Source organism: Diospyros lotus, chromosome 13 (assembly GCF_014633365.1).
Source record: "Diospyros lotus cultivar Yz01 chromosome 13, ASM1463336v1, whole genome shotgun sequence".
Lineage (NCBI taxonomy): Eukaryota > Viridiplantae > Streptophyta > Magnoliopsida > Ericales > Ebenaceae > Diospyros > Diospyros lotus.
In genome coordinates, this window is record NC_068350.1 from 36,760,976 (window position 1) to 36,778,491 (window position 17,516).

Consider the following 17,516-nt stretch of genomic DNA (forward strand, 5'->3'; position numbering starts at 1 on the left):
ATAACCCTTACATAAAATCGGTATGAGTTATGTTGCCCAATTAGCAAATGAGGGTCAAGTGAGCAACGCCCCTTGTGGGGCCTCAAGGGTGGAGCCCTCAAAACCTAAATAAACATTAATTCAGAGTTTTATTTTTTTCTTAATTTTTATATATAAATACATAAGTGTAATTTTTGGAATTATAACATTCTCAAAATAGTAAAGAAATACTTAATGCAGTCGCGGACATAGGCATTCTTTGCTAAATTACGTAAATTTTGTCTTATGTGTGGGTATGTGATTTTGTTTTAAAATTTCTTTATTACTTGATTCATTCCATAACATATATAGTTTAGAGTAAAATGACCTAATAGTGATTTTTGCTAGATCTTGTTTTGTGACGTAACTTATCAGTATGATCTTGGCTATACTTGACCCATATTTCTCAAATTATTTTAAAGTTTACGTAATTAGCTAAACATAGAAACATAATTATACATGATAAATTATTAAAAGAGACACATATCAATTAAAACTAATCTACATTTGTCATCTTTGAGAGATTTAATCACCCTTCATCACACCTTCAACATGAGAAAGAGAAGCCAAAATTAATTATTTTTTTTATTTCGTAAAATTAATTTATGACAATATTTCGAACGTATAAAATATTTATTTAAAATGAAAATAACATTATTCAATTTTTATATCTAAACCCATATCCACATGTCGGGTCGGGTCCCATTGCATTCAAATTGGGCTATTTTCTCAGACCATCCTCCAAATAAATGACCGTTGGGGGAGTTGGCAGGACCCAAAATCTTTAAATGCCTTTCGCACCATATTTACTTCCAACTGTTTCCATCAATGCCCCGAACTCTCCCTCTCTCCCTCCCTCTCTCTCTCTCTCTCTCCCCACTAAGCTTTGAAACTGACAACACGCTCTTCTGTTCATTTTCATGTGTGAACTCACCGAATTTTCACTCGTCTTCTCAACTTCTCAACTGTATTTGCATGCATTTCTCATTCTTCTTTCTCTCTCTAGCCCTGATATGGTGCTTTCCCCTGCCGTCCTTATTAATCAAGATCTTTGGTGGGTTTCGATCGAGCTTTGAGTGGAGCCGACAAATTAAGTAGGTGATTTGTTTTTCTCTGTGTATGTTCTGGAACTTCTTGTTGGGTAGATGAACAAACTCGGGCGGAGATCACAAAGTCCAGTTTTGGGTTTTATTTTTTTAATTTAATTTGATCTTTCCGACCAATTAAGTCGGAATAGCGGCGTTTCTATAATTCTTGTGTTCCTTTTCCTTCTGGATGGGATTTGGATTTAAAACGAGAAAAAACAAGAAAATCTGAGATTGGTGGTCGGAAAATCTGAGTGTGAAATTTCGGATTAGACTAAAGATTAACTGTGTAGGTGAGAAACCTACCAATAAAGATTGGAACATTCAATCTTCTCACCTGTACCAGATGGAAATAACAACCCATCTCTAGTTTTAAACTGCTTAGAGGTTTATTATTTCCAAATAGGGTTCTGCTGACTAGAAGTAAGAGTTTTGGTATTGGGGGTTGCAAGATCTGTATAAAATAAGAGGTGGGTTGGTTTCAGGGTGTGCTGAACTTGACAGAATTCTTTGTGGGTGGTGATTTGTTGACGAATTTGTGCTGATTTTATTGAGAAAAGGATGGTTGCCGGAACAGTTGAGGTGATGAATCATAGTATATTTTTAAATGGAATACCAAATGGTTTGGAGGAAAAGCTTGATGAGTTTCGGCAAGTTCTTGGTAAGGCTGAAGGTGATTTGTTGAAGATTGTTGGTGTTGGAGCTGGTGCTTGGGGTAGTGTTTTCGCAGCTTTGCTTCAAGATAGCTATGGCCAATTTCGAGATAAGATTCAAATCAGAATATGGAGAAGGCCTGGCCGGGCTGTTGACAGAGCCACAGCAGAACACCTCTTTGAAGTGATCAATGCAAGGGAAAATGTACTCAGAAGGTTGATCTGGCGGTGTGCATATTTGAAGTATGTTGAAGCGAGATTGGGGGACCGTACACTCTATGCGGATGAGATATTGAAGGATGGATTTTGCTTGAACATGATTGATACACCTCTTTGTCCTTTGAAGGTTGTGACTAACTTGCAGGAGGCAGTTTGGGATGCTGATATCGTGGTGAATGGCTTGCCTTCAACAGAAACACGTGAAGTGTTCGAGGAGATCAGTAGGTACTGGAAAGAGAGACTTACAATGCCAATTATTATCTCTTTGGCAAAGGGTATAGAGGCTGCACTTGAACCCGTTCCTCATATTATTACACCCACACAAATGATTAATCGAGCAAGTAAGATTCTTCTTCTTAATACCATATCCTTTGTTTCCTATTGATGGCTTTATAGAACCCTCTTGTAAATCAAAATAGATAACTTTAATGGATTCTTAGCAATATACAAGAATAAGTTTCTTTGTGTCTTTACTAATCATGAAGAATCAGCAAGATAGTAAGTGAGGATGATATCTTGAACATCTGATGGTTCAAGTAAAAGAGTATGGAATCCGTATAGCATAAACTTGTGACAAGATTTTCATGATCAGTTGAGCATCTCCTCAGCTGAATCACAGTAGGGACAACTGGGAGTAGAACTATGGGAAACGACACAGGACATGCGTACCAGGTTAGGTATATCTTACTTTGTACAAGAGTTCAAAACTGACTTGGCATAACAAGGGATACTGGGAAGTTCAGATTAGTGCTCTATAATTGATATATAAACTGGAGTTGTTTTCATCATTTTCAAGGAATTCACCAACTATGTTCAATAGATTTATTTTCTACTTTTGCTACTAGGGTTATTGAATTTATTACTTATTTAGTTAGTTTAATTAACTTATCTTTTGCTGGGAAAATTTACTCATTATTATCTAAACATTAACGTCGTGCAGCTGGGGTACCTATAGAAAACATCCTTTATCTTGGTGGACCAAATATTGCTTCAGAGATTTACAACAAAGAATATGCAAATGCTCGAATTTGTGGTGCTGAGAAGTGGAGGATACCACTAGCAAAGTTCCTAAGGCAACCCCATTTCATTGTTTGGGACAATAGTGATCTTGTCACTCATGAAGTTATGGGAGGATTGAAGAATGTCTATGCTATTGGTGCTGGTAAGTGTTATTAGTTTCCTGATTTTCAGTGATATCTGTAGTCCACAAAGTCACCTGCGGTTTTCTGCAATTGGCACCCACATATAATTGTATTGGCTTTGCTTGGTAGCTTGTTATTTAGAATTGGAACTGTTAACATGAAAGCCCTGCAATATTATTTCAGCAGCTAACATATGCTTTTTTTTTTTTTTTTTTTCCATTTGACCAAATTATTGCCCAGAAACACAAAAAGCAAATTAGTTGATCAATCTAAACCGATTTTGTATGCTTTTCAATCTAGATACCTCATACGTTGCTTTCAACTGTTTTTCCAGGAATGGTAGCAGCCCTAACAAATGAAAGTGCCACTAGCAAATCTGTGTATTTTGCACATTGTACATCGGAGATGATATTTATAACCCATTTGTTGACTAAAGAACCTGAGAAGCTTGCTGGCCCTCTGCTGGCTGACACTTATGTAACCCTGTTAAAGGGTCGTAATGCATGGTATGGTCAAATGATTGCCAAAGGGGAACTGAGCCTTGATGTCGGTGATAGCATTATTGGCAAGGGAATGATCCAGGTACTAATCCTAATTGTAGGATTTCGTAGGAGAATTAGCAATGAAGCATTGTTATCACTTGCCACTACTCTTTTATGCTAGCTTATAATAATATTATGAATTTTCCCTCCTTAAACTGTTTGCTGTTTATTGTACTAATACCATTAAGGTAAAAGCTAAGGTAATTTCCATTAAGCACACAAGTACAATGCAAATTGTCATGGAATCGATCTCTTTGTCGGAGTCATGCCACTCGTCTTCTATCGAGTTAATAGAGTCCTTGTAAACTGATATTGAGTTAGTAGGACAGGCAAAGTAGTCAAAATTGAATGGAAATTTTCTTATTACCGTCATGATATGAAAAAGTTATATGATCTACTGATTCTGTGCTCTATATGAACTTGAATTTTCTCGATCATTTATGCACTGATTCTACAATCTTGACCCAAGTAGCACCTTGATTTGCCTCATTTTGACTATTAAGTGCACATCATTCATCTAAGTTTAATTTCCAACAGGAGCCATGCCATTGGTCAAGAGGCAGAAATGGAGAAGATTTAAATGAACATAGTAGCATTTATTATGGTGTTATTCAATTAGCATTTTCAATCTTACAAAAAGACTATTTTTCACTCTGCATTCATTTTTCAGGGAGTGTCTGCAGTAGAAGCCTTTTATGAGCTTCTGAGTCAATCAAGCTTAAGTGTACTCCATCCCGGAGAAAAAAGGGCTGTTGCTCCGGTTGAGCTATGTCCCATCCTCAAGACGCTGTACAAAATACTGATCAGGAGGTAAAATTCCCACTTTTTTCTGTACATGTAACACGATGATTATTTTGTCTGAGTAGCATGGCAAGGTTGCTCTTTTCGTGGCTCAGTAGCATGGTAATACCAAGTATAAAAACAACTCTCGCTCCCAGGTAAACCCATTAACCAGATGGACTAAAAGTTTCTAAATGCTATTTACTGATAGTATAGAAGAGGTACTGATTTATGTTGGTTAGCAAGAGTTTTGTTCACATTAGAGGACCCCAAAGCTCTGTTGTGAAGAGACAAAACATGGCGTGGAGCCAATCTTTGTAGGCTTTTCTTGAGATTTTTCTACCACAGTTGCAAAGGAAAAACGTCTAGGACTCATGTTGTTTGATTTAACAAGTTTTATATTGGATGTCAACTATCTAACACGACCCTCCTCTTTTATCCGGATTTGTTACTGACTATAGATATAAAGATATACACATACACATAAAAGAGAAAAACGACACAAAATTTACTCGATTTGTAATAACCTGCTCGCATCGACTACTTGGCATAAATTGAGAAGCTCTTATTGTCTACTTGATTGCTATGCTTAGAAGACCTCATTATTTGTTCATCTTATATCAAAGTCTACTTTCTCATGCTATAGATCTTTGCTTGCAGGGAACAAAAGGCACAAGCAATTCTTCAAGCATTGAGGGATGAAACCTTGAATGATCCCAGAGATCGCATTGAGATTGCACAAACCCATGCTTTCTTCAGGCCTTCCCTTCTTGGCCAGCCTTGAAAAAGAGTTACATAATTGGGGTAATCCAAAGACTAAATTTGCCCATGTAAATGCACGTTTTGAAGGATTTGAACAAGTTACAGGCATACACTCCACTGGCTCTGTAATGCATCATCACTTCATTTGTTGTCTCAATTTGAATGTTTAGAGGAATCCACCCCATTGGCTCTCTAATGCATATCATTTGTTGTCTCAATTTTTGAATGTTTAAGGTTGAAATAAGGGTAAGATAATATACAAAAATGATTCTCTCTCGGTACTAGTAAAGCGAGGAGTTTTGTATACTAAGAACACCTTTGTATTTGAACATAATTAAACGATTATAATAATGAAAAACTTTTAAACCTATGTAATTAGGGTTCACATCTCCCTAGAAGTAAGTTTACTCGTGAATTTATATTAAGTATTTGGTGTGCGTGAATTATGAATTATTACATTTATTTAGTAAATTTATGAAATGTACACCCAAATAATTGATGAGGTACAATTTATATAAATGATTTAATATTGTAAAATTAAGGTTTAATAATTAGGATCAGTGTAAAAAATCAGTTTAATGGTAAAAGATTAGAACTAACAACAAAGTGAAAAAAAAATTAATTTAAACTTAAATATTGATGGTTTAATTAGTTAATTATAACTAACAGAAACAAGGGTTCCTTATGGCTATTTATAAAATTTAAAAATATATTCACATAATTATATACAATTATTTATTAAACAAATTGACATTAACTTAGCCTCAATCAAACAAACAATAAAAAGAAACAACGAAATAATAATAATAATAGTAAGGGCAATTAGTAAAAAAAAAATCAAAACCTTTTCTCAAATTTATAAATTTATTGAAACGTTTCAATTTTAATAATTATATTCCAATTATCTTAATTGAGTATAATTTTTATACAATATCTAAAATTAATTTAGGAGGCGTGTGTTATCACTAAGGGTTAATTACACTAATAATCACTCAACTTTGCATTCTGTTATTATTTAGTCACTGAACTTTAAAATGTTACCTGTTAGTCATTAATATTTCAAAACTGCTTAGTCACTAAACTTTAAAATGTTATTTACTAGTCACTAATATTTCAAAATTGTTTCTCATCTGTCACTTATAAACTTAAAGTTCAATAATTAACGAAAGACGAATAAGAAACGATTTTTAAAATATTAATAACTAACAGGTAACATTTTAAAGTTCTGTAATTAAGCAATAACAATTTTGAAATATTAATGACTAACAGCTAACATTTCAAAATTCAGTGATCAAATAGTAATAGAATACAAAGTTGAGTAATTATTGATATAATTAACCTTTATTACTAACGTGATAAGTCACATATCATAAGAAATATATATATATAAAAGTAGGACCCATGTATACAAATATGAATAGGATTTATATGTATAATTTTATTTTTTATTTTTTTATATATACATACATAGATCTCACTTATATATATATTTTTTATAACAGATAACTGTCATATAGCAATGACACATATCTTTCAAATTAATTTTAAGTATTGAATAAAATTATACTTAATTGATATAAAATTATCAAAATTAAAATATTTAAATAAATTTGTAAGTTGGCAAAAATGTTTTAGGTTTTTTTTTTTGGTTATTTTTTCTAATAATAATAAAAGCTACTTGCCGACCCGTTAGGCCCAGGGCGTTCCGCTAGATGACACGTGACAGACAGATGTCGACTCCAGACAGCTCTCATGTCAGTTATTTGGCGGGACGCTAGGCCAATCATTGGTCGGTGACTGCAAAAGTTGATGACATTCTCTGTCACTCTAACTTTATCCTTTCTGCCTCCACGTGTCACCGCTTGACTTGGGTTGTGTAGATCTTGCCTTGAATAGAATAGAATAGAACCCCAGAAAATCACATGCTCCCACGACCATTTAAGTCAGTCTGGACCCAACCAACTTTCCCTTTCATCTCCCTCCCCCATCATTATATTAAGGTAATCCTTACCATTTTACCCTTATTATAATAAGAGTAACCCTTATTTTAAAAAAAAATATTATTACTATATTATTATATTCCTTAAATTATATAATATATTAAAATGTCTAAAATATTTCTCACTTAAAACGATAAGATAGCGTGAAGTAGTAAGACGTATAACTAAAATATCCTTCACCTAAGGCGATGAAACGTTAAGACACAGTAAAACAAGACGATGAGACGCAAGGAATATTTTTCTTATTTATGTTATTTCTGATATATTATATAGTTTAAGATGTACATAATGATGTACCTATAACATAGTTTTATTTTTTAAGGCATATTTTCTCTTCGTTCCTTCTCTCTTTTTAATTATTTTTAAATAAAATATATTTATTATATTTTAAAATATAATATATTTATTAAAAATATAATTTAAATATTTTAAAATTATAAAAATTTCATCATAAAGTGAGGTGACTATAATTTTTAAAATACCTTATGGTGATTTAATGAATTTTGAGAGTTGCTGAAATTAAAAAAAAATGAGAAATAAAAATTAGAGAAATGTTAAGCTGCACAAGCCCTCACCGGAGTTGCGTAGGGCACCGTCTCTCAGGGGGCCCAAAATAGAAGAGAATTGGAGAGGAGAGAACCATTTGAGCTTCCTCCGATCGATCAATGTCGTCGCCGTTGCCTTCGTCGTCTTTGCCTTCATCGTCGTCGTCGTCTCTGCTCTTCATCGCATCGCTGGTCATCCTCTGGTACTCCTCCAACATCGGCGTCCTCCTCCTCAACAAGTTCCTGCTCTCCAACTATGGCTTCCGCTTCCCCATCTTCCTCACAATGTGCCATATGTCCGCCTCTGCTCTCCTCAGCTACATATCCATCGTCTTCTTCAAGTTCTTCCCGCTCCAGCGCCTCAAATCCTGGTCCCAGCTCCTGAGAATCGCGACTCTCAGCATCGTCTTCTGTGGCTCCGTCGTCGGCGGCAACATCTCCCTCAGGTACCTCCCCGTTTCCTTCAACCAGGCTGTCGGCGCCACCACGCCGTTCTTCACTGCGGTCTTCGCCTATCTGATGACCTTCAAGAGGGAGGCTTGGGTCACCTATGCTGCTCTCGTTCCCGTTGTTACTGGCGTTGTGATTGCAAGCGGGGTATGTTTGTCCCCGATCTCTTCGGGATCATTAACTTTTATCGAATTTTGTTTGAGGATATGAATTTCTATTTTATTTGGTGATTCAGTTTCGTTATCGGTTATTGAGTTGTTTTAAATTCGGATCTATGCATTTTATCTTGCGTAATCATGGTATTTGCGAATATTTTAGTCTGCACTTTTGGGACAATTGCAATCCAGATCTGAACGTTGTTGCACCTGTTAGTTTATTCCCCCAAAAGAATTTTAAGCTAAGCTATAGTTGTAGCTGATTCTGGAGTTTGGAATCATAAGATTGACTCGACTATGTTTCTACATTTGATACCATATGTGGTAAGTTCGGATCAGAGAACTAGGTGCAAGTTGCCATATACCTTTCGTTGCTCAGAATGTTGGTCACCGTTACCAGTTTTCTTGTGATGCGAGTTCAGATGGGCACTGGGAATTAAGTACAAATTTTTGTTCTATGTTTTCTTCTGAGTTTCTATTCATCTTAGCTTTTCGGGTGATGGACCAAGCCGATTAATGTTACACGTGATTGCTGAATAACTAGATCTTTTAAGTACATTTCCTTCCCACAATTAAGTATGGTTTCCTGTTTTTATCTTGAGACAACCGATAGAAACAATTTGTTCAAAAGATAGGATATTGTCTGAAAATTACAGATCATAATACCTTTTTCATATAACAATTCCAGCTCATTGCCATTAGATGATTGTAATAAGAAGCAATAGTTAAAAACTGTTAATCACCATGCAAATCACTTTCTAACCCCAATTATTAATTGCTTCCTAATATGAAGTTTGTTCATGTAGAATTTCCATGAAAACATTTAGTATTTCAAGGGAAGGAGACACGGTTCAAAACTTGAGGTATCATTGAGACATTTGGACCACAATTTCTGATGTTTGAATGAAACATGGACATTATGATGCTCTAAGCATTATTGCTGCTTAATATTCACTGAACTTGAGACTCCCTGTATTAATCTTTTTGTCTTTGTCAAATCTGAAGTAATTATTCCCAGAGAGCTGAGAGGCTCCTTAGAGATTCTAAAAAAATGGAAGTCCTATATTCATTTTTTATTTCAATAAAAGAGGAATCCAAGCCGAGCAGATCCACACATAAATGGGCCTTATCCTATGTCTGGAATATACTTTATTTTATTTGAGCTGCTTCCTGGTGCTATCTTCTCAGACAATATTAGCATATTTGATCTCCACATTTGGGATATACCTTGTTTACATGTTGCGCATTTTTCACATGTATGGTAATTCCTAATATCTATTTTTCTCTCCTACATCAGGGTCTGCACTCCCTTAATGGCTCCCCCCCCCCCCCCCCCTCTCTCTCTCGCCAAGTGGTTAATAAGTCTATGATTTGGTGCCTTAATTAGTGCTGGTCCATCGTCCTTGGATAATTCTCCTACAACGTGTGTTCTAAGTGGACTTCTTTAATAGTTATACCTATATTTAGATTTGCTTATGGGGTAGGACTGCTTGCTTTTTTGTTGATTTGGATAAATAGTTTCTTATTTGCTGGTGAAGAACTAATTCACTGTCCAAAAAATAAATTAAAATAATTAAAAGAAAAAAAGTTCTCATCAATTTGTTGAAACTTTCACTGGTTTTTATTCTTACCAATGCCATTGCCAACTATCCAGCTTCTCAAAGTTAACTGCTTGTTTTGACTTTGATGGAGTTAAAAGTTTGAAATGCTCCCATTTGGTGGCAGGGTGAGCCAAGCTTTCACTTGTATGGATTTATTATGTGCATAAGTGCAACAGCTGCCAGGGCCTTCAAGTCTGTTCTTCAGGGTATCCTTCTGTCTTCTGAAGGGTAAGTTTGATATGAGCATTTGCTTTACTTATACAGATCTATTGAGTTTTCTTGATCTACTTTTATTCTGTTTTTTTGACATGACTAGTGTTGCCTGAAGAATACTTCTCATACCTAGGAAATTTGATGCAATACCATTATCCTTTATTTAAAAAGGAAAGAGACAGAGGGGGTGAGATGGAGGAAGAGAGATGAAAGGAGCAGGAATGGAGCCTACTTGCCATTCCCAGATGTCTGTTATTGAATGAGTTTAGAGCTCAATTTTTTATTTTCAATAGCCATATTTATCTCAAACTAAGTTTTAACAATTCTATCCAGAACCTTATTCTGGCTTAAGACACATACATCCCATGGACATGTGTGTCCATCGCGTGTATGCATGTTGGGTATGACACTCAAAATGAAATCATGCTTCCTAGTTTCTTGTCTTATGTTGCTTAATGAGCCTCGATTGTTTGTATAAAAATTAAGAATATGAGCATAAATATCAATTAGCCATCACTATTTGCTTATGCTGAATTTGTTACTGGAACATGCTCTCCTTTTTTTACCTTTTCTTTATATGCTTCTAGTTTTCGCGTTGAAAATCTTTTAACCTAGAGCGTAACACTTAGATTATCCGCCCTACGTCTGCTTAGAGAGCTGTAGGCTCAGTAATTCTATATCTCAGTCACTCACTAAAATATGGATTATCCATATCTTTTGGCATTAAAAGGCTTTGAACCTTGAGCATGGTACTTAGATTATCCACCCCATTTTGCTTAGAGAGTCTAAAGTTCAGTAAGTTTGTATCTTAGTCAATCACTAAAATATGGATTCACTAATTGATCAGGCACATAATTCAATCAGTGCTGAGAATAAATGAGAGACCCATAGAGTGGAAAAAGAACTGTAAACACATCCAACCTTGGTGACAGTAACCAATGACTAAAGGAAAAGATGATTACAGGAGTCAAATGCAGACAGTTTACCCAATTGAAACCGCTCAATCTACTGTAAGACCAAGACTTGCCTGCCTCCCTGCAAAGCTCATCGCTAAGAGATTACTCTCACTATCTCTAGTTCTTAATTTGTGGAAATAAATGTCAACTTTTGTAGGTCTCACAGAAATATTCAAGATAATAGTATGTTGAATGATTTGAGGAGAACCAAGCTCTGAAATCTTGTCCAGGCATACTCCGTATCTTTGAGTCCTTTTATTTTGAAGTTTTAGGCATAAAAGAGTTCAATGTGTCTGATTTTTCCCATTATAATCCTACCTAGATAAATTGTTAGATATTGTCCATATCTACAAAATACCTTTTTCCATCAATGGTTTAGTTCTAAGTCTAATTGGTCCTGGAAGGTCCACGTGACCAAGATCTCAGTGGAAAGAAGTAGATATGGCCTTGACTTTCTTGTGTGGTCTGTTTTCCTGCTTGGTAAGGGCCGTTTATTCTTTGTTCATTATTTGTAGTATGTTAACTTATTTCCCATTTTAGATTTTTTGTTTCCACTTTCCATACAGATAAAGAAAAGGAGTAGAAGATGCTATCTTAGAGATTACTAAAGATTGGATCGCTATTGCACCCATAATGTTCTTGTTTTTCCTCCATCCCTTTACTCAGACTGGATAATCTTGTATTATAACCAACTTCCTCTTGTTGTTTCAGGGAGAAGTTGAACTCCATGAACTTGCTGCTGTATATGGCACCAATTGCTGTCATAGTTTTATTACCTGCAACACTTTTAATGGAGCCAGATGTGTTAGATGTCACCCTATCGCTTGGCATGAAGGATAAATTAATGTGGCTACTTCTTTCTGTTAATTCAGTTGCAGCTTATTTAGCCAATTTGTCCAATTTCTTGGTGACTAAGCATACAAGTGCACTCACACTCCAGGTTTGATCTCTCACTTCCCTGCTTCTCCCTGACAGTGTCACAAATCTCTCAAGGATTGTTTGCTCACAGCAAATAATTTCATAAAAGAGGGCAATACAAATTTAATTTATTTTTATTTACCTCTGTGGTAGTGATTTCTTCACATCTCTGTTGGAATTTAAGTTTACTGCAGCAACTCTATATTCCAAGATTCTGGTATGTTTAATGTTGTGCAGGATAAGAGTCATTGTATTTCTGTTCTCCCAGCAATTGTTACATATAATTCATGTACCTGAATGGAATCACTCAAAAAAAAAAAAAAAGATCTGCTTACTCAAATAATATTAGACGTTCACACTCAAGACCTACTATAAAAAGTTACCATATCTATAATGGTAACACTTTAAGTGGAAGCGTTTCGCTCAAGAAATGAATTTCCCCTCAAATGTTTGTGCAATTAATTGAACGCTGTTATTCTGTGTCCAAACATGATTTTTCTCTTTGGCCTCATCCAAGTGTCAGGTATTTGGTTTCTGCCATTTGCTTTCCCTTAACATTCAGTTTTACTTCCCTATTACTCAATATGTACACTTGAATTAAAAGAATATTGAAGTAGCAACCATTGTTTACAAATTACAGTAGTGAACACAGTGCATTTGTATAAATGACACTTCTGTTACCAAATAAATGTCTTAGGACCAGTAATGTCATTCAAACTACTAGATTTATTTTTCTCCTCTATTTCCTTTACTGTTTTGACAAGTCACACAGAATTATCAGTCTTTGTTTATTCTGTACAGCATGGGAAAGTTACTTTAGAAATTTCATGTCTAGGTCCCATACTGGCAAGATAAGCTTGAAATTTGAGTTGGAGTTATCTACACTTCATTCACCACTATACACAACATCTTGCACACCTGAGGAACATGATATTACATCCATCTCCCTGCTAATGTCATGTTGGCTACAATTTACACCCTCAACTGGTCAGCCTTTATTTTCTGCACGTCAATGGTTAAATATGTTAAAATATTAATTTTAATCTAGTTATTACTCAGTTATCTTTTTTTTCCCTATTGCCCATCTCTCTCTCTCTCTCACATTAGATCAGATCGGTCCCCTGTCCCCACTACCTCATCCACCTCCACTCACTACACACTTCTATTCCTAGCCAGCTCATCCAACTGCTCACTCCCCCCAACCCAACTCCCAGTGCATCATACACAGAGCAGACCACCCAACCAAAGCTGCTGCCCCAATTATATATGTATTTCTATTCTCCGGTTGGTGGTTTGATTGTGGTTTTTGAATGGGTGGTCAGCGTTGTTAGATGATTGGGGGATTGAAGCTTTAGTGATCTAGGCAATGATCATCATTGGACAAGATGGAGAGGGTTCTGGTTTCAGTTGTGGATTCTTGATGGTGTAGGGATGTGGGTGCTGTGGAAGTGAGTGGGAACATGGTGGTCGTTGATTTCAGTGACAGTAATTTAACAACCAATTTGTCATGGTGGTGGTGATGAAATGTACTGGTGGTTTGTGGGTTCATGACTGTTGTGGGGGTGTGTTGGTGGTGGAAGGGAAAACTATTGGTGGTTCTAGCCTTGGAAAAACAGATGAGAGTAAAAGCTATTAATATATATATATATATATTTATTTTTTATTTGTGGCATTCAGAAATTCATTACAATAAATTGCATGGAGGAATGTATTAATAAGAAACAAACCTTGGAGGGTCTAGATGTAATTATCCAAAATCAGATGAATTATTCTAGTTAAGATTTGCAAAAGCTTTTTTCAGGATCACCGTATTTCCAAGTTTGCTACAGTAAGATTATCAAATTTTGGACTTGAAATTTCTAGATTTCCCTACAATAGGAATGCTTCAGGTGAAAGCTCTATACCCAGGATGAGGTTGTTATGCAAATACAACTTACACAGAGCCAAAGCCAGGAGCCAAACTAGCACATGTCTTCACTATTCTTTTTTCATTTTTCTTTTTGGGGTTCGATTTAGCAGACTACTTTGGAAAACCAAATTTTGGGCCCAATGTCACCCAACCATATGATTATGTAAACGATCAGCTGATCAGCCTGATCTGAGACTTTTATTTTACTTAGCTCATACAGTTTCTGAATCCCAGTCTAGTGCATCATTCCCTCCTTACTGACTATTCTGACTATTATTAGTAACACCTAAAACATTGCAGAGATTTTAAACTCATTTCAAGTTAAGCTGAGTGCAACACCCTTCCACTACCCTGGTGCCACATTTACTTTTTGCTGCAAAGTATCTTAACCATCTCTAATTAGCAAACTTAAAAGAGCTAGGGAAATAGTAAGAACAAGAATCAAGTGGCATACACATTCTCAATGTTGGTTGTAAACCCCTAAATATCAGTGTAAGTGTACTAGTCCTAAGATATCAGAAAGTCATCAACCCTGAAAACGTGAGAATATAAACAATGCTATCAAACAGATTATCATCTGCATCATCATCTCAAGGTAGCTGTATGTTAAAACTTGTTTTTTAGTTATAAAGGGATGTTATGATCGCATAAAATTGAAAGGACTGCTTCATTTAACCATATATTACCTTGATTTGTGAGTAGCATCCTTAATAATCTGCCTTTTATTTTTAAACAATTGATCCGAGGTATCTAAATTGATATGTTTTAGAAATAACTTGGCCTTCAAGTCTCATCACAACATCAGCCACATGTTTATTTTATCAATGCTATCAAACTTGTGCATCTAGTTTTTTCTTAGGATAATGTGGCTGATCATCCCTTAAAATCTGGGGGGGAAATGCACAGAAGTTTTGGCATCAGAATTTTACAGACATTTGCATTTCATTTGTACTGTGTCCTTGCTCTGTTATCTGTTCTCACTCCGGGGGTTGTATTATTATCAGGTATTAGGCAATGCAAAAGGGGCTGTGGCTGTGGTCATCTCAATACTCTTGTTTCGAAATCCGGTCACGTTTCTTGGTATTGGTGGCTATGCCATTACAGTTATGGGGGTTGTTGCTTATGGAGAGGCCAAGAGGAGATTCAAATGATGGCTTTTAACAGACACCAATCTTTTCCTTTTCACCGGCCCCAGAAATTTTTCTTCCTACAAGCTGGTGCTGAAGTTCAATGGTAGATCATTCATCAGGATTTTTGTCTTAGGAATTTGTTTGTGCATCAGAGAGAGAGAGAGAGAGAGAGAGAGAGAGAGAGAGAGAGATTGGTATCATCATTATATCATTTTTTGGTAAATCTGTCAAAATGAGAATTATATACGTGTAAGAAGTAGATATCTGTTCTCCATCTCTCTGCTGATGCCTCCCTACGCTTGTAGTTTGGATGTGGCCCACATGGGTGCTGCCCATTCATGTATCATGATTTCTTTTTGGGCAAATAACACTCTACAGCATGAGGATTCATTTTCATTAAATTATTACAGTGTACTCTTACATTTTGTAAATTATGTTCACTCAAATAATTATTAAGAAATTCATATAATTATAAAGTTTTAAATGTATTTTGTATAACATAAATTTAACTTTAGAGAATAAACTAATATAACTCTTGAATAGTGGAAATTGTTAGTGTAATTCTTGGGAAGTGTGCTGAATTTAATTTACTCTTTTTTAGATCTTATTTAGTGTTTCACACTAGTTAGCTTATAGGTCATGCTATTGGTATTCCACATGCTATACCATGAATTACGTAATGTATCATAAATGACAAAAATATTTTTCATGCTTCACCGTCTCATTTCACTATGCCTCACCGTTTTATGTTGCTTCACTGTCTCATTTCATCATCTTGGATAAGAGGTATTTTAGATATTTTAACTATATTATATAGCTTATGATATAACCTATAATGTACTAATAACATTTTCCTTAATTTATTGTCGTAGCCTTAGGTGTTCTTTCAAATCAACTGCGTTGGCGTGGTACCGGTGGCAATCATCTCCATGACCTTGTTCTATACCAAGGTGTCATGTTGACACCCTTGATAGCAATTTGGAGTATGAAAAAAATTTAAGACGGTAAAAATATAAGTATTATTTTGTTTTATATATTTTAAATATAATAAAAAATTTGGTTAAACATTTACTATATTAAAAATTTTCAAGATAAAATTAATTCGTATTTAATACGTTTCAACCAAATAAATTTAGTAATAAAAATTTGACATATTACATATATATATATATATACACACACAAATATATTCCCAATAAATAAGCAAAAGAGAGAGAGAGAGAGAGAGTAAAAAAATTATGTGTATTTTTCAATAAAAGGAGGACAGTTGAGTTCTTTAGACGAATTCTTCAGCCAAACTTTTAAAAAATTTGTTTAGTACATATTTTAAAGTTTTTAGCCTTAAAAATCATGTATTAATCCGATTTTTTTTTAAATAAATGCGAATATAATACTTTTCAAAAAAATATAGAATAATTTGAGTATTATTAAACTGATTGCTAATAAGGGTTGACACTCGCAGTTTGCCCTTAATATTTTTAAGTGATGGTTGAGTTAGTTTTTCAACACACCCCTAGACATGCTGGCAAAGCTAGAGAGGGGAGCACTGAAGACCATCAAGAGTGAAATGAGAATTCACTTTGGATCACTCTTCTATATACATCTTTAAGAATTACAAGTCATTCTTCCTGAAATAGTAAACTATCATTAGATAATTTACAAGTGTGTTTTAGAATGTTATTAAATATACATGATTTCATATTTTTTTTCATTGGATACTCAAAATATTTTATATATATTTAAATATATATGATAAATAATCATACATAATTAAATACTATAAACTCTCATAAAATCTTTTAACATATCCAAGGGGGTGCAGTTAGGCGCAAATAGACAAGACCGACGTGCGCACGGGCATGTAGGGCCATGGGGTCTTCGGGGCCCACGGGGTCCAAGGCCCCCAAGGTTTGGGTTTCTGCGAGCCTTGAAAGAGTCATTCTACAAGGCTCGATGGGCTTGCCGAGCCACTCATAGAAAGGGGGCAAAAAGATGATTTTGCCCCAACCCCTGTTGCTCTCATCTCCCCTTCCATGACTGTTGCCTCACCGCTGCAATCGCCTCGCCACTGCGCCTCACTACCGTCGCCTCACTGTCATTGCCTCGCCTCGTCGACAGTCGCTGCATCGACTGTTGGCGAGGCGGTGATGGCAGAGAGGCAACGAATGCGAGGCGAGGCGCTAACATCGAGGCACGACGACTAGGTAGTAGTGGCAAACTGACGGCCATGGTAGGGGAGACGAGAGTAGTAGGGGCGAGGCAAATCCATGGGAGGGGAAGGGAGAGAGCAGGGCATGGGGGCAAAATTATCATTTTGCTCCCTTTCGGTAAGCCCATTCGACTTTCTAGAATTTTTCGCCCTGAAAACCCTACGACTTTACGTGTCATTCTGCACATGTCTGTCATGCCTATGCACGCGCCTATTCATACTCAACCGT

General features: G+C 35.6%; 2 protein-coding genes across 2 annotated transcripts; both read left to right on the forward strand.

Annotated features, from left to right (window-relative positions):
* The first annotated feature begins 851 nt into the window (after positions 1–851).
* Positions 852–5,571, forward strand: LOC127789308 (glycerol-3-phosphate dehydrogenase [NAD(+)] GPDHC1, cytosolic). Its single transcript, XM_052318194.1, has 5 exons — positions 852–2,316; positions 2,916–3,137; positions 3,452–3,699; positions 4,330–4,469; positions 5,100–5,571. The coding sequence occupies exons 1-5, from the start codon at positions 1,665–1,667 to the stop codon at positions 5,221–5,223; spliced, it is 1,386 nt and encodes a 461-aa protein (XP_052174154.1). The 5' UTR covers positions 852–1,664; the 3' UTR covers positions 5,224–5,571.
* Positions 5,572–7,783: 2,212 nt separating this feature from the next.
* LOC127789200 (UDP-URONIC ACID TRANSPORTER 1-like) lies at positions 7,784–15,562 on the forward strand. The gene is made up of 4 exons (XM_052318018.1): positions 7,784–8,343; positions 10,077–10,180; positions 11,833–12,061; positions 14,953–15,562. The coding sequence occupies exons 1-4, from the start codon at positions 7,867–7,869 to the stop codon at positions 15,097–15,099; spliced, it is 957 nt and encodes a 318-aa protein (XP_052173978.1). The 5' UTR covers positions 7,784–7,866; the 3' UTR covers positions 15,100–15,562.
* Positions 15,563–17,516: the final 1,954 nt, after the last annotated feature.